Consider the following 20,608-nt stretch of genomic DNA (forward strand, 5'->3'; position numbering starts at 1 on the left):
AAAGTGCTTTTGCCTGACAAGTGCAATTTCTTTTAATGGGCAGTTGTATCTGAATGCATAGGCATTTTGCTGGCTTTTTTTTTTTTTATCGTGTTATGTTAGTCACCATAGTACTTCATTAGTTTTTGATGTAGTGTTCCATGATTCATTGTTTGCATATAACACCCAGTGCTCATTGCAATACCTGCCCTTCTTAATACTCATCACCGGGCAAACCCATTCCCTCATCCCCCCTCCCCTCTGAAACCCTCTTTGGTTTCCTGGAGTCCATAGTCTCTCATGGTTTGTCTCCCCCTCTGATTTACCCCCCTTCAGTTTTCCCTTCCTTCCCCTAATGTTCTCCACGCTATTCCTTATGTTCCACATATGAGTGAAACCATATGATAATTGTCTTTCTCGGCTTGACTTTTTTCACTTAGCATAATCCTCTCCAGTTCTATCCATGTCGATGCAAATGGTGGTTATTCATCCTTTCTAATGGCTGAGTAATATTCCATTGTATATATGAACCACATCTTCTTTATCCATTTGTCTGTTGAAAGGCATCTCAGCTCCTTCCACGGTTTGGCTATTGTGGACATTGCTGCTATGAACATTGGGGTGCATGTGCCCCTTCTTTTCACTGCATCTGTATCTTTGGGGTAAATACCTAGTAGTGCAATTGCTGGGTTATAGGGTAGCTCTATTTTAAACTTCCTGAGGAACCTCCATACTGTTTTCCAGAATGGCTATACCAGCTTGCATTCCCACCAACAGTGTAAGAGGGATCCCCTTTCTCCACGTCCTCTCCAACATTTGTTGTTTCCTGCCTTGTTAATTTTTGCCATTCTAACTGGCGTATGGTGGTATCTCATTGAGGTTTTGATTTGAATTTCCCTGATGGCTAATAATGTTGAACATTTTTTCATGTGTCTGTTAGCCATTCGTATGTCTTCTTTGGAGAAATGTCTGTTCATGTCTTCTGCCCACTTTTTGACTTGACTATTTGTTTTTTGGGTGTTGAGTTAGATAATTTCTTTATAGATCTTGGATACCAGCCCTTTATCTGTAGTGTCATTTACAAATATCTTTTCCCATTCCGTGGGTTGCCTCTTAGTTTTGTTGACTGTTTCCTTTGCTGTGCAGAAGCTTTTTATCTTGATGAAGTCCCAAAAGTTCATTTTTGCTCTTGTTTCCCTTGCCTTTGGAGACGTGCCTTGAAAGAAGTTGCTGTGGCTGATGTTGAAGAGGTTGTTGCCTATGTTCTCCTTAGGATTTTAATGGATTCCTGTCTTACATTGAGGTCTTTTAAAAGAGATAACTAAACTTCATTAAGAAGTCCCATTTTTGTGTCGAATAGGATTACACTTTGAAAGCATATCAAAATTGTGATCTGGAATACTGGCATATTTGATATATTTTCTTTTACACATTGATTAAGGAAAGATTCTGCCCATCTATTTGGAAGTGTAGATGACAAAGCAGTATAGTATCTATTTCTATCCATTATCAGGATTCCATTCTGTGCTGGGCTTGTGCAGCATTGGGTTTAGGCATTAGCAATGAATCTTCTGTCTCCTGGGATTGCTTAATGCTTAGTGTGCTTGTGTCAATAATAGGGAATAGATACTTACTTGCCAGATCCATTCACTCCTGGCTAGGAGTTTACAAGGTCACATTTAGAAAATGTATACACTAAGCAGTAAATATTTGTTGAACATGCTGGACATAGTCTCACCTCAGTGCCTTTGCCCTGGCTATTCCCCTGGCCTGAGATATTCTTAGGTCCCACTTCTTCATTTCAGGCCTTTCTCAAATGTCACCTTCTCAAATGATCTTCATCCCAGTGAACCCTACCCCTTAACTTATTATCTAATTATTTGGTTCATCATATCTCCTTGTACTCAAATGCGAGTGCAAGTTCTCAGTTCCAGGAACCTGGTTCACTGCTGCCCTGTAGATGGGACTACTGCCAGAGTAGACCAGGCATCGTAAGGACCCCCGTTACCATCCTTGGACACATAGGAAATCAGTCCCCAGACTTATTGCCAGGAATTGACCCCTGTGCTTGGTCTGTTCACACTGCCAAGGCTGTTTGTGGTTGGAAGCTTGAAAGTGGAGCCTGCATTCTCTGGTTGTTGACCCCCAATTTGAAAAGCCAAATCCCCCATATTCCTTGAGCTCACCTACTGTTTGAGGTTACATAGCTGATTTCATTTTTTATTCCTCTAAGCAGGCAGAAGTCTTTTGGAATGTGGGTGTAGTAATATCTAACTTTTGCTGCACTTTAATTATATCTTAGTGGTTTTTGGTAGGGTTCAGGCACTTAGGAACAACTGAGATTTTTTGAGGCTGAGCCTATCACTCTTTTTTTTTTTTTTTAAAGATCTTATTTATTTATTTTAGAGAGAGATAGAGAGCATAAGCAGAGGGAGGGACAGAGGGGAGAGGGAGAATTCCAAGCAGACTCCATGCTGAGCACAGAGCCCAATGTGGGGCTTGGTCCCAGGACCCTGAGATCATGACCTAAGCCAAAATCAAGAGTCAGGAGCCCAACTGACTGAGCCACCCAGGCGCTCCTGAGCCTCTCACTCTTAAGCGCTCATTGGCAGGCTCCAAAGTTACCTCTAGTTGTGATGTCTCTTTTGTCTGGTCCAACATTTCCAGCCAATTTGAAATTTCTGGTCGTCTTTTTGGAGTGCCCCATAATCCCTGGAAGGTCTCTTTAAAATGAAAGTGTGGAATTGCTTGTAGAGAAACAGATGGGTCCCTGATAGCATGGACACCAGAATGGCACATTTTGATGGAGGTGGGTGGTGGGGGAAAGATGGAATTGGAGCCTAGGTCCTGGGGCATTGACTGCAGATAGGAGACAAGAGCAAATGGCACTCAAAGAGGCCACCAGTATGAGGGAAGTTGATGTGTGGGAAGAAGGGTGGTCAGAGAAGACACAGGAGAGCATAAAGAGAGAGGCATGTGGCACCAAAAAGAACCCTCAAGATGACCGGGATCTTCTATAGTCTGACCTGTAAAATGATACATATGTTTTTCCCTTTAAATGAACAAGAATGAATAAATCACTGTCATGGAAGATTCCTGAGTTGTAAGAATTCGTCCACCAAGCTTTGGGTTCACAATCTTATTTAGCTTCTTTCTTTAAAGTAATAATTGGCTTAGACTTGACACAAGTGTCAATGAATTGTACACAAGTCTTATTTCCCGCATATCTTTCATGCAAGTTGAGTATTGAACAAACAGCTGTGCCTTGGAATTGTGGAACTTAGACAAGAAAGCAGATAGGTCTACTTTGGGGTAATTTTGATGCTATAAAAGTCTTGCTATATTTAGAATACATATTTGACATTCTCTTTTCTCTCTCAACCTCCATGCTCACTTATTTTGTGGATGCTGAAGTCATTATGGCATTGTGGAGTGGTTGGCGTAGGGCAGGGGAGAGGGCTCCCTGTACCGGGTCATGGGGTCTGGAAATGATCCTGCCCCCATCACAGACTCCACTGACCTATAAAAAGTATTGTTAATCTTCTTATTGACTGCCTTACAAGTTCTGAGAGGAGAAATGAGGTAATGTCTACTTAGACCTTCAAGCTTCTCGGAAGAACAGCTTTCTACAGTAATAAGATTTCCTAATGCATTTGTTTGTGTTGTAATGGAGTATAATTCCATTTACCTAAATTTCTGTAGGTACTTCTAAGAATATCTGACAGTCTTGCACGGGGAAGCAGTCCGGCTTTCAGATGAGAACTGGGCCTCTACTAGAACCCCCAAGGGTACAAGTGAGCTAGCTATAAATTTATGAAGTTAAGTGAAGGAAGCTGGGAGAGGAAGGAAGGGGGGTTGAAGTTGGTGGTGATGAAGGGAAGGGAATTGTAATTACATTCAGAGAGTTTATATCATACTTTCAAGTCATGTTCTTTTACTAAAGATCAGTATCTCAACATATTTGAAAAAATACATATTTTAATTTAGCAATAACACATATTATGGTTTTTTTTGGCCACAGCCTCGTTGTTTAAAAACTTGCTTCCGATTCTGACATCAGTAGTTCCACACCAACAATAGCAGCTTCATAGATTCATTTGTAAAATACCTAGTAGGTTACTAAATAATACATCGTCTTTGTTCTGTAGAAAACATAAGTCACTTTTTTGGAATAGTCATGAACAGTGTAATTTTTTATATAGCCTCTTTGAGTGATATTGTACTAGTCAGTCCTAAAAAGAGAAATTAAAACAAAGGGTGAAAAGTGGGGGAAGTACACATATGTGCCATCTCTGACATACTATAAAGAAATTAATTTAGGGGCTCCTGGGTGGCGCCGTCTTGAAGTGTCTGCCTTCAGCTCAGGGCATGATCCTGGCATTACGGGATCAAGCCCCACATCAAGCTCCTCCGCTATGAGCCTGCTTCTTCCTCTCCCACTCCACCTGCTTGTGTTCCCTCTCTCGCTGGCTGTCTCTATCTCTGTCAAATAAATAAATAAATAAAATCTTAAAAAAAAAAAGTTAATTTAGATTACAGTCATCATTATCAGACAGGTTTGTTATGGAACTTTCTAGAAGCAAGTGCTTCTTTGGCATTTTCAACCCAGTATTTCACAAGGAGTTCAGCCTTCTATAAAGGAATTTTAAGTAACTATTAAGTTAACCAGGAAAGAAAAGAGTATGTCTTCTCTTCCAGAGAGGTGACTATGTACGCTTTTTAATAGCAACTGATTTGTATTTTTAGAGCAATAGTACTAATCATACCCTTTCCTGGGGGGAGGAAAAAATATTACCACTTTCATTTGCTAAACTATAGAATATAATGCAGAGAGAACATAACCTGTCACCCAAAATGTGGCATGAAAAAACAAATCATTACCAAATTGTGTGTTGCACGCCAAGGACAAATGAAAAAAGTCACTCCGTCTCTCAAATTACGAACATCTTAGGGGCACCTGGGTGGCTCAGTTCGTTGGTTTGACTCTTGATTTTAGCTCAAGTCATGGATCTTAGGGTCATAGGATCGAGCCCCGAGTTGGACTCCCTGCTCAGCACAGAGTCTGCTTGAGATTCTCCCTCTCCCTCTGCTCGTCCCCCCACTCATGAATGCTCTCTCTCTCTCAAAATAAATAAATAAAATCTTAAAAAGAACATCTTATATAAGGATATGACATAGAATACAGTATTCTCCCTTATCCATGGTTTCATTTTCCATGGTTTCCATTACCCACAGTCAACTGCAGTCTGGAAGCAGATGACCCTCCTCTGACACGTTGTCAGAAGGTCAGTAGTAGCCTAATGCTATGTCACAGTGCCTACGTCATTCACCTCACTTCATCTCATCACCTAGGCATTTCATCATCTCACATCGTCACCAGAAGGGTGAGTACAGTATAATAAGATATTTTGAGAGAGAGAGAGAGAGAGAGACCACATTCACATAACTTTTATTACAGTATATTGCTATAATTGTTCTATTTTATTATTGGTTATTGTTGTTAATCTCTTACTATGCCTAGCTTATAAACTTTACATAGGTATGTATGTATAGGAAAAAACAGTATATATAGGGTTCAGTATTATCAGCGGTTTTGGGCATCCCCTGGGGGTCTTGGAATGTATCTCCCACAGATAAAGGGGGACCACTATACTATGGATCTTTCCTTTGGACCAAAATAATATTTTACTAAAAAATTATGACTCAGAGACACAATTCATATCAAGTTAGACTGTAATAATCTTAGCAAGACCACATTTTTGTTGGAAGATTTCATCTAGAGGACATGACTAATGGCTGACTCATGAGCTAGACCTGGGCAATTGGAGGCTCGTCACCCTCTATCCTATCCTTGGAACATACACTTTGTCCACCGTTCCCACAGTGGGAGCTGTTCCAACGACACAGCCTTAAGAGAGTAATGTGATGTTGAGACCACCTGTGACTGAGCCCAGTGGAGGCCTCTGTATAAATTTTTAAGATTCTGGCAGATGGGTGTGAAGATCTACCTATCTTGGCGTGCCCAACACAAGCCTTGTAAGTAGGTTTCCTTGTTTATTAAACTACCACCTCCCATCTGGAGGGGTCTGCCTCTTTTTTTGCTCTCTCCCTGTCCTCTGCATGTGGAGGTCACTTGCAGATGTTACCTGGGAAACCTCCCGAGGTTGTGAACCCACAATTTTCTGTTTCTGAAGATGCACTAGAATTTGAGCATTTCTGAATGTTAAACTTATTCTGCAATTTTGTGTCCTTATATAAAAACTTCATGATAAATTTATGAATTTCTGCAATTGTGTGTGAATATAGCTAAGGAATACTTTTGAAAAAAAGGTTGGAAAGTGTCCTTTTTATATTGATCTGTTGCACGTTAAATTGTGACGTTTTGTTTGTATTTGTTTCAGAATCGAAGCAAACGCTTGGAGAAGGTCCATGTGGTTATTGGACATAAATCATGTGACTTGGATTCTCTCATTTCTGCCTTCACATATGCTTACTTTCTAGACAAGGTGAGGGGAAAGAAGATTATGCTTTTTATATTTGAATTATGATGAAACTCATAAGAACAAACATTTTCTGGAAAAACGAGGAACGCATTCACTTAAATTTCATGTCCTGTTTTATTGTGGCAGAGAATATTGTGTTATAATCCCTTACACAACAAATATTTATTGGTCACCTACATATGTTAGGCATTGTCTAGTTTTTTCTTATCTACTTTCTTCATGAAACATTATTTCAATAAGATCAATGCTTCCAAATAAAAATTTTTAAAAAAATATATAGTAGTTGTTTACTTTTGTGGGAATTCAGAGAACTAACAAAGGTGAGGGTCAGAATTTCCTGTTTTCCTTTATCGTCCTTGTTGGTTAGTCTTCCTTTTGGGAATAGAAAAATATATGTGTGAACATTACATGAAATACAGAGCATATTGGCTGGAATTTTCAGTAATAGAGGTACGACATGTCACATCTATATTCTGTTCCTGTCTTTTAGCCCTGACTTTGCCAGCAAGGTCAATCTCAGTTGGTGATAATCTCCCTTGAGTGAGAATCTTTGTACCCTGTGAAGTCTATAACATTCCTACAGAGGTGGAAAAGACCTTTTAATAAATTGTTTTAAATTTTCAATTTCATAAAATTCATCAGCCCGTGATAATGCGTCACCTCAAAGTCTAAAAAAGCACATGATGAGTGTCTTGGTGCTATTTCCAATTTCACAGAATTTTTAATTTTCCGGAGTCTGATTTGTTTTATTCCAATCCTGTTTGGATCCTTGGCTCTGAGAGTAGGCATAGCTGATCTCGAGTGATTTAAATTCACATGAAACCCAGTCTTCCAGAATGAGCTGTGGGTGGCAAGAATGCCTTAGGGCAGAGCTGACAAAAATGCCAGGTTAAGTATTCTGATCTCTATATACGGACTTTATATCAAATTTGTCTTAGAATTTGTTGAACTTTACAAGGGAGATTAATTGGCATAAGGAGATAAATGTGCCTCTGTCAAGACATGCATATTAAATGCTTTAATCCTATTAACTGGACTCTTTGACTCCTAGAAAAGAAAAAAATGTTGTCTGTCCTGAGAACATAGAGTTAACTGAACCAGCCTGGGTTTCAGACCGATAGTGATATGGACTCTTAAGGAAATTATATAATAACACCATCACCACCAACTGCAACGTCTTGAATGAATATAACACGAGACCAAAGGAGTGGGAAAGTAGTTGTGATAGATAAAATGGATCTCTTCTCTCCTTCTACGGCTCTCCATTCTGCATGGGGACAAATATGGAATTACTGAAGGGTCACATCCTGGAATTTGTTCTATTTCTGGGCATTCCTCTTAGTTTACTGGGCCCTGCCCCTGACCAGAGGTCTGCACCTCCATTTGAGTTTTTTCCCCGAGAACATGGTGACTTTCTCTGAGAGTATTAACCATAGAATCAATGCAGAGCTTTGCAACTTCCCATGTATGACTCCATTTAAATACTTTTCACTCTGGTAGGTAAGCCCCATTCTACAGATGGGTTAAACTGAGTTTACAGAAGGAAAATGGCTTTCTCCAAGTCACACAGCAGAGGCTGGGGCTAGAACCTAGTTCTGATCCTAACCTCAAAACAGGTCCTGCCCCAGGATAGCCTTAGGCCACATGCACTTGACTCAAGTTTCAGTATCAGGAGTTTGATACAACTCAGTCAATTAATTAGGAAAAATAACTTGCCATACATGAATTTCTAGTGATTATTGCACCATTGTGATTCAGGATTAGCCTGACAGGTAAGAGAAAAGGCACTTTGTTGGAATGGCTTTTCGCTTTGTGTACTATAGCAGTGGGGGATTTATTTATTTCACTCAACGAATATGTATTGAATGCCTACTTTGCGCCAGCCTGTTTTATGCAGTAGGAAATACAACTGAACCAAAAAGACAAAAAACCCTGAGGCCTTTTTTTTTTTTTTTAAGATTTTATTTATTTATTTGAGAGAGAGAGAGAGAAGGAGAGAGAGACAGAGCCTGAGCAAGGGCAAGGGGCAGAGGAAGAGGGAGAAGCAGACTCCCCGCTAAGCAGGGAGCCTGAAGTGGGGTGCTATCCCAGGAGCCCCGGATCATGACCTGAGCTGAAGGCAGACGCATAACCGAAGGAAGGCCCCAGGTGCCCGGAATCCCTGCTTTCTTAATGCTAGGAAGGGAGATAGATGACAAAGGTATTAAAATTGTGAAATGAGCGCTATGCTTTGACAGAGCTAGTGATGATGTGAGAACAAAGTCCATTTACTTTATGCAAAAACTCAGTGTTACCAAACCCTACCTTCTCTGAGTGATATTTGGGGTTTATCACTGTGCATTCATAGTGATTTTTAAAGGCACCTTTATTTTTAACAAATTCCTATAGAAAATTAAGTGTATTATTGTGAATCTGAAATTCTCCAACTCCTACCCCTCTCCTGTTTCCCCTTCTTATCACAAATTTTTAATAACAGATTTGTTAATAATGTGAATTTTTTAAAATAAGAAATTAACAGAAATCACAATCTGGTAGTTTGTGGGCCAGATCTGGCTCATCAACGAGTTTTTGTTAACCTACATAGTATTTTCAATTTAGAAAAATAGATGGTAACAAACATCATGGATAACAGCCCCGAATCTAGATTTCCAGCTTTTCTTAATTGAAAGATTCACCTATCCTGGACTTAAAATTTTCATGTGTAAACCATTGGCTGGAGCTGAATGGCAGGCATCCCATGTAGATGGGACATATATGCCGTCCTGTGTCACCACAGTCCTCATCTGTCCGGCTGCAATCATTCTAATTTTCTGCCAATTCCATAAAGACATGAATTTGTTTCCCCTGAAAAGGAGAATGTGCATGTGTATGTGTATTTTTTTTTTAATTGTCGAGGAGTTGAAATAAGACCTAAAAAAGTAACAAGAGGTTAAAAAATATTAGGGGCCATTTATCTGCCGCTAATGCCCTGCTAATTGGGTTCAGGAAGAGCTCATTCTGCCTGTCATGTGGGTGAGTGAAGCCAGAAGACTTTTGTTCCCTTTACCGTTGCCCCCGGGCTGGTGACAAATGGAGTTGTGCTCTTTCCTCCTGCTGCTGGTGGTGATTCAGTCAACTCTTTTCTTCACAGGTCAGTCCACCTGGGGTCCTCTGTTTGCCAGTGCTGAACGTACCAAGAACTGAATTCAATTACTTCACCGAGACAAGGTTTATTTTAGAAGAGCTAAATATCTCTGAATCATTCCACATATTCCGAGATGATATTAATCTGCATCAGCTCAATGATGAAGGGAAGTTATCTGTAACACTTGTTGGCAGCAACGTGCTGGCCAGGTAAGGCTCCGGAGGGAGGTTCGATCCTTGAACCAAGGCTCTTATGGGAAGTCTCACTTTGTTCAGGATTTTTGTGACCTAGGGAGATTGCATGAACGGCAGAGGACATCAGAAGAAAAAGAATATTTTTTCTTCTCTTGTGGCAAAATGTAGGCTATCCCAGTCCTCCCTTTTGCCTTTTCTATTTCAAATATGACATCTTTGAGTGGAAAGTTTTCGTAGCAGTGACCAAAATTATAGTTTTGAACCATTTCAAACAGTTTACAATAGCAACACAAACAGTCCTAGGTATTGATGCAGTAATTATGTAATGAAAACTGAAATTAAACACTAAAGAAAACTGAAAGGTTCTTAAGAAAGATATCTCACTGGTGAAATGAAAAATCATAGGGACCAGCTATGAAAGTCATCGATCATTGGCTCATTCATTCACAGCATTTGATACCATAAGAGCAGGATGGATTTTTTAAGTTCATGTAGCTCGAACTTGTTCTTTTATGGATAAGAAATCTGAGCCCCACTGTTGCAAGTGACTTGTCCAAGGTACCCCATGCAGTTACTAGAATAGTTTGGATTAACCCTGGGTCTTCTGCCTCCTTCAGTAAGTACTCAGGAGTTGCTAACTGGTACAAGAATCTAAATGTGCATAAAGAGGAATGAGACAAATTGTCTGCCTTCAAGGACTTTCCAGCCCAACACAAAGATGCTCTTTCGATAAGCTCAGTGGTGCTACCGAATGAAGAGTCACCAGGGAAACACCTCTAGTTTGAGACAACAGTTTTTTGCACACTTTGCCAATTTGCTAATGGTTTAGGACATTAACCAGTGGGTATTGATATGAGTACACATGAAAGAAAAACTTGTACAATTATCTAATTTTTTTATTCCACCCTTTTTAGGAAGTGTATTCAGGTATGAGTACGTGGTAATGCCAATCATGACGTTCATTTGTTATAAAGAATTTTGAAAACAGTCTGCTTGCGTGGGGCTGTTTTTATCCCCATGCCGTTTGACACGTAAATTCTTTTGAATATTTATTTATTTATTTACTTATTTATTTTTAAATACTACCTTTCAGGTAATTAGTTCTTTTTTTTTTTTTTAAGATTTTATTTATTTATTTGACAGAGATAGAGACAGCCAGCGAGAGAGGGAACACAAGCAGGGGGAGTGGGAGAGGAAGAAGCAGGCTCATAGTGGAGGAGCCCGATGTGGGGCTCGATCCCATAACACTGGGATCACGCCCTGAGCTGAAGGCAGACGCTTAACCGCTGTGCCACCCAGGCGCCCCTCTTTTGAATATTTATGAAACAATTGTTAACAACTGGCTGAGAGTTACTGGGAGTTTATTTGACTGGCTTCAGTTATCAGGGCTCAGGATGGTCACCTGCTTGACGAAATTTATGTGTTAACTTTTTCAAACCGACTAATGCAAGTATTGCAAAAAGCCAAAGGCGTGAACTATGAAATGTGTGTGTCAGTCAGAATCTTTGGAAGAGTTTTACTCCCAACGAAACTGAAACACTTAAGCTGGTGTTGGGACTGACGCCGTGAACTCCAGCTTTAGGACTGTTCATGAAGCAGAATGCTTTCCAAAAATAAATCGCAATCTCTACTTCCTTCGTTGCCAATCATTTGTTTCTGGCAGATGGAAAAACCAACGTCAGTCTTAATCACATCTTTCTGCCTTCGATAAAGCCAACTTACCTCACGTATAAAGGATGACGATGGAAGTAAATCAGCCTGTAGTAGCTTTTCTCCAGGTGCAAATTCTGGAACCAGATTATCAGAGTTTAAACACAAGTTAGTCTGCTTACAAGCTTTGTGAACCTTGGACAAATTTCTTAACCTCCTTCTGCCTCCATTTCCCCATTTTTAAAATGGGCGTTTTACTAGAACCCATTTCGTAGGGTCATTTTATAGTATAAGACGTGGTGATATTCTGTCTGGCCTGATGATGGTGTCTGGCCTGTAGCGGAGGCTCAGTAAATGTTAGCTATTATTAATTATGGTTATTATTATTATTACTATTTTCCAATAGCAAAGCAGGAGATAGAAGTGCTGAGGTGTGAGGGGCTACCTGCTAAGACTCTTGGGGTGTGAATTTGCCGAAATGGAATGTGAAGGCATATCGAATAAGGGTCCTCTCTTCTGAGTCATGTGAGCTTACTCAGATTTTTGGCTGTTGAGAGGAGGTCATTTGTGCAGGAGTAGGGATTACATACTTCCAGAAAGTAAGAAAATGTGCCATATCTCTTTGTCTTCCTCTCCTCCATTTGCTTTACAGTGAGGACAAAGTGTTAGAACCGGCGGTTGTCAAAGTCATTAATCCGGTGGAGCAGAGCGATGGCGGCCTTGAGTTCCGAGAGTCTTCGTCTTCCCTTGTGGTGAAAGAGATTCTCCAGGAGGCTCCTGAGCTCATCACCGAGCAGCTGGCTCATCTCCTCAGAGGTGAGAGATGGCTCTTTCTATTAAATACTGGAAGGCTTAATGGAGTGTTTCTCGACTTGCTCATGCAGAATGAGTGTGATCCATTCTTGGGTTAACAACCCCTTGAAAGACCACGGGAAGCTTCATCAGAGAAGCAGGGAGTAAAGAGTTTGTTAAAGAGTAGCATTATACTGCATATTAAAAATGTGCATTTAAAAATAGCCATGAAGGATCTTTGCTGTTTCCCTAGACAGGAGTTTTAAATGGAACTGTTGCAGCTCTGTCGGGGAGCTGGGATGGCTCCTCCGGGCGGCCGACAGCTTCCAGACATGATTCGGACCCCACAGCGGTAAGATGCGGGGCCAGAATCCGCATCCTCACCTTGAAATGTCGCCTGATACTTGTATATGCTTGGTTTGTGGAATACTGCTTGGATGGCAAAATAAACACCTTTCATGTTGATGATTGTGTGTTGGGGCTTTTATAGTCACCTTGTCAGCTCATTGGCCCCCATCTTGTAACATTTCCCGTCCTAACTCAGCCCTGTGTTCCCAGCATTTCGTCATCGATTATCCTTTCAGTATTTTTCATCTCCATCCATGGAGCCCACACTGCTTCCAAAAGGGCTTTCTAACCTGGAAATTGTTAGCTGACTGTGGTGGCACAAAGTTACCACAAAAATTCAGTATTGCCTCACGTAGAACAGCTTTGGGTGTCGTATAAAGCTTTTTTTCTTTCTTTCAATAATCCACCTTGAGCATGGTAGACATGGGTTTTTCTCAGAAGTATTTAACACAAGAAAGTGAAAAACAGTGATTAACAGACTGAAAGAACTTTTTTAAATGGAAGGAGATGACCAAGAGTACGTTGACACCGCTCTTTTGAAGACACTTTCCTTCACTTCCTGTCTCTTCCACAATGTGGAGAGGAAAATGTCCCAAAGTTATGTAGGTCCTGTGAATATTTTAGAACTCATGGTCCCAGTAAACCTGTTTTCAATTTTTTCTGGCAACGGACAGCTATAAAAATGCTCTGTGGGAAACTGTGCCCTCAACTAAACCAAATAAATACGAATCATTTATCTCTGTGACAGAGCAGAAGGAAAAGAAAGGTAATTGGGGATCCCAGCCAAGAGAGAAGTTGTTTGACGGTGCGAGTGTGCAGTGCAGGCAAACACTAGAGAATATTTTGTTTGAATTTCTTGCAAACTAAGAAGCTTGGTGTCTTGTTCAAGAAATACATGCATTGGGGTACCTGGGTGGCACAGCGGTTAAGCACCTGCCTTCGGCTCAGGGCGTGATCCCGGTGTTCTGGGATCGAGCCCCATATCAGGCTCTTCCGCTATGAGCCTGCTTCTTCCTCTCCCGCTCCCCCTGCTTGTGTTCCCTGTCTCGCTGGCTGTCTCTATCTCTGTCAAATAAATAAATAAAATCTTAAAAAAAAAAAAAAAGAAATACACGCATTGTTTAGCAGGAAAGGAAGGTAGTCCGCGAATCGCTCGTCATCCTGCTTTTCTGTAGATAGTTAAATCAGAGCAAACTGTGATACATCGGTACGAAGGTATGATTTTGCTGTCGATGATGATAATAATGATGATATTCAGATTTAAGGAATTAAAACGGATGCAGACCCTTTTATGAGTGATGTTGGTTTTAGTCAACAGAGCTACCAAGAACCAGAGGTATAGTAAAGGGCCTTGTTTTTTCTTATCATTGGAGGTTTTTCTTAAGGTTGGGCTTGAAATGGTATTCTGTAGGAAGTTGGCAGAGTAGGGACGTCACTTGATTGCTGCTTGGACATTGGGATGTAAGAGGATAAAGTGCCTCTACGTGCAAAGACTGCAGATACAGATACTGTCATGAGAGAAAGTCCAGGGTCACAAAGTCTGGAAGGTGGCTTACTACAGTGAAAAGAATGCACTGGAGACCTTTGGCCAAAGTATGCGTGTGTGCATGTGTAAGTGTGTGTACATGTGTGGAGAGGCCACAGAACATCACTGAGCAATTGTGCCAAGAAGGAACTAAAGAATGGGGATCCAAGAGGTTTGACTTTATTTTTTTTTTTAAGATTTTATTTATTTATTGTCAAAGAGAGAGAGAGAAAGAGAGAGAGAGAGAGAGCACAAGCATTGGGAGCGGCAGGCAGAGGAAGAAGCAGGCTCCCACTGAGCAAGGAGCCTGATGCAGGACTCGATCCCAGGACCCTGGGATCATAACCTGAGCCGAAGGCAGACCCTTAACCAACTGAACCACTTAGGCGTCCCAGGAAGTTTGACTTCGGCTCAGGTCATGATCCCAGGGTCCTGGGATCAAGCCCCTCGTCTTGTCGGGTTCCCTGCTCAGCAGGGAGTCTGCTTCTCCCACTTCTTCTGCCTCTGCCTCTCGCCTCCTCCTTGCTCTCTCTCTCTCTCTCAGATGGTTAATTAAATCTGAAAAAATAATTATAATAAATAAATAAATAAGTGTTCCTAAATCTTTAGTAGGTATCAGAAAGGAATCAAGTCGAATTTTTCAATATTCACTAAACTCAACATTAGATTTCATAGTTTTCCAATCATGTATTAACACCAAACCAAATGGGAGGCTTTGGACGTGCCTGTAAATAATTTTAACATTCCTTATTTTCATAACATGGATAGTTCTCTGTCCGAAGAGCTTTCTCTATAAACAGGTATGTTATTTTATGTTTTGGGGTGTTCAAAATAATCATTAATTTGACACACAATTCTAGAGTGTATTTATGCATTTTTCTAGATCTTGAAGGAAAATAAAATTTCTATGCACATGCTTGCCACAAAGAATTTTGAAAAATGTCTGTTTCCAGATGTCGTGAGACTAAATATTTATGGCTGAGACTTGGAAGAGTTTTTTTAAAGTGTCTTAATTAGATCTCTTTGGGGGATATATTATTATGAACTTTGTACCCCCAAACCCTGAATTTACTATGAACAAAGTACTTAATCAATTTGATTGTTCTTTGCCTTTCATTCCCGTGGTCATATCCTAGAACACGTCATGCTGAGGCACACTGGTGTGCTGTAAATGGATTTCAAGTGGGCCATTGATCCCCTCAGTCCCTGGAAAGGACCCTCAGTATGCCTCCTAGCCACTATGCTGGGGGGAAAAAAGGGTAATTTTCAGTGTGTTCCCTCATGTGTGAGAGTTTGGGCCTATTCTTCCTTAGTCTTGCTTGGTTAGCTCCTTCTCCCCTGTTCAACTTCTGAGTATTACAGTGCTGTCTACTTTCATCCTGGGACATTTTTTTCTATATGCTATTCTTTTTTTTTTTAAGTTTTTATTTAAATTCCAGCTTAGTTAACATACAGTATAATATTAGTTTCAGGTGTACAATAGAATAATTCAACACTTCCATACATCACCCAGTGCTCCCCACGACAGGTGCACTCCTTAATCCCCATCCCCTTACTTCCCCCATCCCCTGCGCCCTCCCTTCTGGTAACCTTCAGTTGGTTCTCTGTAGTTAAGAGTCTGTTTCCTGTCTATATACTATCCTTAAGTGGCCTCATTTCATTCTGAGATTGTAGATCTCTCTTTAGCATATTCCAGGTTCGTCTGCAGTGCCCATGTGACATCTTCACATGCATGTCTAACTAACACCACCACCTAACCGTGGCTGGAATGAACCCCTTTAGTCCCCTGTGCCTCCAAAGCTGCTTTATCTCAGCTTTGCCATGTCAGTAGAAGGCACTGCCAACCACTACTGTTTCCTCCAGCCACAATCTAAGATGATTCTTTCTATTTCCTTTCCTCCCACATTGATCTGTCAGCCAGTCCTGCTGACTTTCCATCTACAGTGTAACGTGAATCTGTCCACACTCCTGTGATCACTACTGGTGATGCTCTTGAAGCTGCCATTCTGTCTCTTCCAACTAATGCAATGGCCGCCTGAGTGTTGCCCTCTTCCCTCCATAAAAGCTATTGTTCATGAGGTAGTCAGAATGGCCTTTTAAAGGTATAAATCAGTCGTGTCAATCTCCTGCTTAAAATCCATCGCATTCAAAATCCAGGCACCGTCCCCAAGCACCCAATCTACAATATGACCTCTTCCTTGCCTGCCCTGACATGTCATGTATTCCTCCCTATCTTTTCCCTTTGAGTGTTCCAGGGATGGGGCCCTTCGGTCTTCCAGATATGCCAAACTCTTTCCACTCTTAAGGATCTACATAAGATGCCCCTTCCTTCTGGAATGCTTATTTCTATCTAATTACCTTTATGTCTGTCGCAACTTTCTTCCTTCCTTTTGCTCTTTCACTCCAGAATGCAAGCTTCACGAGAAAGCAGACCTTCTCTGTTTTGTTCACTGCTCCGCTGACATGTCTCTGGTGTCTGGAACAGTGCGTGCCACATAGGAGGCCCTCAATAAACACAGTCATAAGATGGATTATGCACAATTGTGTATATACCTTCTATTTTTATGACGGTGTTGATTTAGTTAGTTCTGTGAAATGAGATTATCCATTTCATCCCTGCCCATCCCTCCAACATTCTTAATGTCCAGAATTTGGACATTGTTCTTTGCAGTAATAAACCCTCTTCTTATTTTTATTTTTTTAGCTTTTAGAAATCCTAGTAGAATTTGTTCTGTTATTTTGCAAGCCTTTGTTTTTATTTTCATCTTTTGGTTGTCTCTCTCTCTCTCTCTCTGTCTCTCTCTCTCTCTCTATATATATATACATAGACATAATTGTATATATACTTTTTAAAAGATTTTATTTATTTATTTATTTGAGATAGAGAAAGAGCTCAAGTGAAAGAGAGCACAAGCAGAGGGAAGGGGAGAGGGAGAAGCAGACTCCCTGCTGAGCAGGGAGCCCGGTGCAGGGCTCGATCTCAAACCCTGAGATCATGACCTGAGCCGAAGGCAGATGCTTAACTGACTGAGCCACCCAGGCGCCCCTGTATATATAATTTTAAACCTTTCATGGAGTATAATACACATACACAAAACAAGACAAAACATAAATACAAAGCTCAGCGAATTATCACAAAAGGAACATCTTTTTAACAATTACCCGGGTAAAGAAATAGACCGAGAAGACCTCATTGTGACCCTTCTCATCACTACTCAGTTTCTCCTTAACTGAAGGTAACCAGTCTGCTTTTTATGGCACACACTTCCTTGCCTTCCTTTATACTTTTACTACCCCTTGTCTGTACCCCATAATACCATGGATTGGTTTTGCCTGTTTTGAATATTATGTAAATAGAATCATATAGTTATATTCTCATTGTTATGAGAAGTCTGCATTTATATTAAATATAGTCTGGGGCACCTGGGTGGCTTGTTGGTCGAGCATCCAACTCTTGATTTCAGCGGGGGTCATGATCTTGGGATCCTGAGATCTAAACCCGTGATGGTCTCTGTGCTCATAATGGAGTCTGCTTGAGATCCTTTCTCTCTCTTTCTCTCTCTCTGCCCTTCCCCTCTGTACACACATGCTCTCTCTCTCTCTAAATAAATAAAATCTTTAAATAAATAAATATATGTAGTATCTGTTTGCATAAGTCAATCATCTATCATTTATCTGTTTATTATTCATGTCCTTCTCACATAGAGTATATGAAGTGGTTTACAAAAATGCTTGCAAATATAATAAAACAGGGGAAAAAAGTCAGAGTCAGGAAAAACAAAAATGTGTCAAGAAAGGTATAAGATCAAGATAGAATAAGAATATTGAAGGAGTAAAAATAGTATTCAATCCAAAACGTGGCATATGAGCCTCCTGGAGCCACTGAAAAAATAAAAAACAAATACATTGTAATATATATATCATTACTAAAACAAATACATAGCCCAGTTCCTTCTTTAAAAAAATCTAAGTCTAAAGTATTTTTTCCCTCGCATCAGTCTTCTGGAAAATACCCCTGATAATGTCATAGACATCCTCCAACGTCTGTAGTAACAGTTTATGCAGGAACTGAGTGCAATGTGTCAGATATTTCCCACTCCCCAGTCAATCAGGGCAGCGGTGGTGTTTTAATCAACTTCACTGTTGTTAGTCTAGGAATCTGATTTTCTTTTTTTTTTTAATAATTTTTATTTTATTATATTAGTCACCATTCAGTATATCCCCAGTTTTTGATGCAATGTTCCATGATTCATTATTTGCATATAACACCCAGTGTAGGAATCTGATTTTCTGTTCTAAATTTCTTTTCTCTCCATGTTGCTATTTTTCTCTCAATACAGGAAATAAATCTTTAAATTCAATCATGCTGGAGTCTTTTGTAGTCTTACACAGAAAGCTGTAGATATATATTGCTGTTTGTCTTGTGGGAGAGTATCATATTCAAATATTGAGGTAGAACCTGGATATTACGGATGTTGTTAAAAATCATTTATATACCAATTAGAAGTAGGCATTGTGTTGCCAGGGTAGAAATAACCTGCTGTGTTTCTCTAATAATCTCCCTTGTCCCTGTGCCCTCTGGGCCGCAGCAGGACAGTCACGGGTAAATGTCAACAGGTGACTCACTCATAGCCAGTGTGTGTTCAGACCGTGCAGGGGATTTAATGAGGTCCATGTAGTTTGCATTTCCTTCAATTAATACATCTGACAAAAGCTAGGTCTTGCTGTGGTCTTTTAATAAGACATACTTCAAACTTGGAATTTCAAGATCCAGATTATTAGCATCACGTTCATCTGGAAAGAAGCAGACTTACTTCCATAGATGACTTTCTAATTATTTGTCTAAGAAGAGCATGTGTTCGTTCGGACGGGATGGTAAACGACCCTGATTTTTGGAAATGTCTTTTTATTTCTTTCCCTTCCCCCACGTCTGTTTTTGCTGTCGTGGTTCTTTTTTCTTTATTTTCTTTCTCCTCTTCTGCATTTCCTTTTCCTCTCTTCCTGCTCTTTTTTTCCCCTTCCTACTCTACGCTTCTGCGATCCTTTTGTTATCATTTTCAGACAGGCTGCAACCTGCACCTGTTTAAAAGTCACCGTAGACAGTCAGAGTGGCCTAAAGTTGGTGTTTGGTTTTGCCCTGAGTTTTTGCCAAAAGCAAACGATTATGAACCCGCCAGAATCCTCAACCTGTGTTCTTTAATTTCCCCAGAGGTGTGCACTACAGGACTATTGCCAAATTTAAGGTCCATTAAATTGCTGAATCATCGCATTGGGGATTTGGTGCAGGCACGCATGTGTGTGCGTGTGTGTGTGTGTGTGTGTGTGTGTGCTTCTGGGAACCAGCTGGCAACGAGGAAGTTGCAGCCACTGATTACCAGTCGGGTTTCCATTAAAACCACACTTCCCCAGAAAGGCCTGTCACATTTATTTGTAGAAGGCCTTCACAGAGCCACAATTATGAATAGTGAAACAAGCAATGGCAATTGTTCATCGCTTAGGGCGTAGAAAACCTATGCCCTAGGTTTTTAAGAAACACACTCTCTCCTTTCTATTGGCAGTTCCATTTGAACTTTAATAAAGAATAGTTGCTTGTTATTTTAGTAGCCTGGATTAACGGCTTCAAAAAAGATCCTTTTAAGGAGGTCAAATGGGAAAGGAGCAGTGCCAGATTTTTTTCTTGCTTTTTTTTTTTTTTTTCTCCCTCTCCTGCCCAAAGAGGGAATCATTTCTCCCAGTGAATCATCTGTCTCCCGAAATGGTTACAAAGTCCAAAGAGAATTTCATCCATCCTGTTTCACTGAGGAAGAGGGACAATCTGTGTTGGGGGTAGAGGAAAGAGATTACTTATTATTTATTTACTTAATTTTTTGCTAGATATAAAACCAGAACAGTTTCTCAACCTCAGAGTTCTTATGCCCTGCCAAGATGAGCCTTATTCTTAATTCAGACGTTTTAAATGTATAAGATTATTAAGCACTTGAGTAATATGCTTCTTTTTTTATCCCTTTTCAGGCAAAAATGTGAGCTGTTCTATTTTCGATCTTTTTTTCTCCTTCCTTCTCCTTCCCCCACCCCGCCCATTATTCATTCTTTTATTTATTTATTTATTTGTTTCAGGGTGAAAAAAAGAATCAATCCCAAGTGAAAGAAGGAAAGAGGTTTAAATCCCTTCTTTTCTGCTAAGAATTTATCATGCAGAATATGCCTTTACTGTGGTGAATGTTTTCCCCAAACAACTTCTGACTTCATTAGATCATGTTTAATATTAATGTACTGCAATTGCTTTTGGCAAGAGGTCCTTCACTTTGCCATTCTTTTGAACAAAGAACATTGTGGTTGATTTTTTTCTAATGGAATGAAATGTTTGTTACAGTTTTATTGTAATTGCTTTCTTTGTTGCTTCTTGTTAATTCCCCCTGGCCCATGAATAGCCAGGACATTGTTGGATACATGTGTATGGACTTAAATATTTTTTGTAGTTCTGCAGAATTTG

The 20,608-nt window shown here is 40.2% G+C and overlaps 1 protein-coding gene across 1 annotated transcript in view; it reads left to right on the plus strand.

The window, feature by feature from the left end:
- The window catches only part of PRUNE2 (prune homolog 2 with BCH domain), a 227,190-nt gene that overhangs the window by 32,314 nt on the left and 174,268 nt on the right, over nt 1-20,608 (plus strand). Inside the window, exons 3-5 of the mRNA XM_040620128.1 lie at nt 6,381-6,485; nt 9,613-9,815; nt 12,103-12,266. Coding sequence (XP_040476062.1) covers nt 6,381-6,485; nt 9,613-9,815; nt 12,103-12,266 — 472 coding nt within the window. The remainder of the gene's footprint in view (nt 1-6,380; nt 6,486-9,612; nt 9,816-12,102; nt 12,267-20,608) is intronic.

The sequence above is a fragment of the Ursus maritimus genome, unplaced genomic scaffold, assembly GCF_017311325.1.
Source record: "Ursus maritimus isolate PB19 unplaced genomic scaffold, ASM1731132v1 scaffold_34, whole genome shotgun sequence".
In the NCBI taxonomy this organism is placed as follows: domain Eukaryota; kingdom Metazoa; phylum Chordata; class Mammalia; order Carnivora; family Ursidae; genus Ursus; species Ursus maritimus.